The sequence below is a fragment of the Cariama cristata genome, unplaced genomic scaffold (assembly GCF_000690535.1).
Source record: "Cariama cristata isolate BGI_N322 unplaced genomic scaffold, ASM69053v1 scaffold34566, whole genome shotgun sequence".
Classification (NCBI taxonomy): domain Eukaryota; kingdom Metazoa; phylum Chordata; class Aves; order Cariamiformes; family Cariamidae; genus Cariama; species Cariama cristata.
Window position 1 is genome coordinate 1 of NW_009624378.1, and position 246 is coordinate 246.

The window sequence follows — 246 nt, forward strand, 5'->3', positions numbered from 1 at the left end:
CGCCGCCGGCGCCGCACCTCCCGGACCTCCGCCGCCTCACCACGACCCGCACTCGGACGAGGACACGCCGACCTCGGACGACCTGGAGCAGTTCGCCAAGCAGTTCAAGCAACGCCGCATCAAACTGGGATTTACCCAAGCGGACGTGGGGCTGGCGCTGGGCACCCTCTACGGCAACGTCTTCTCGCAGACCACAATCTGCCGGTTCGAGGCCCTCGACGTCAGCTTCCAGAACGCGGGCATGTT

The 246-nt window shown here is 66.7% G+C and overlaps 1 protein-coding gene across 1 annotated transcript in view; it reads left to right on the forward strand.

Annotated features, from left to right (window-relative positions):
- Positions 1-25: 25 nt before the first annotated feature.
- LOC104163987 (POU domain, class 3, transcription factor 2-like) overlaps positions 26-246 on the forward strand; it is a gene marked incomplete at both ends in the record, with an annotated part of 545 nt that continues 324 nt past the window's right edge. Inside the window, one exon of the mRNA XM_009703162.1 lies at positions 26-235. Within this exon, the coding sequence (XP_009701464.1) occupies positions 26-235 (210 nt within the window). The remainder of the gene's footprint in view (positions 236-246) is intronic.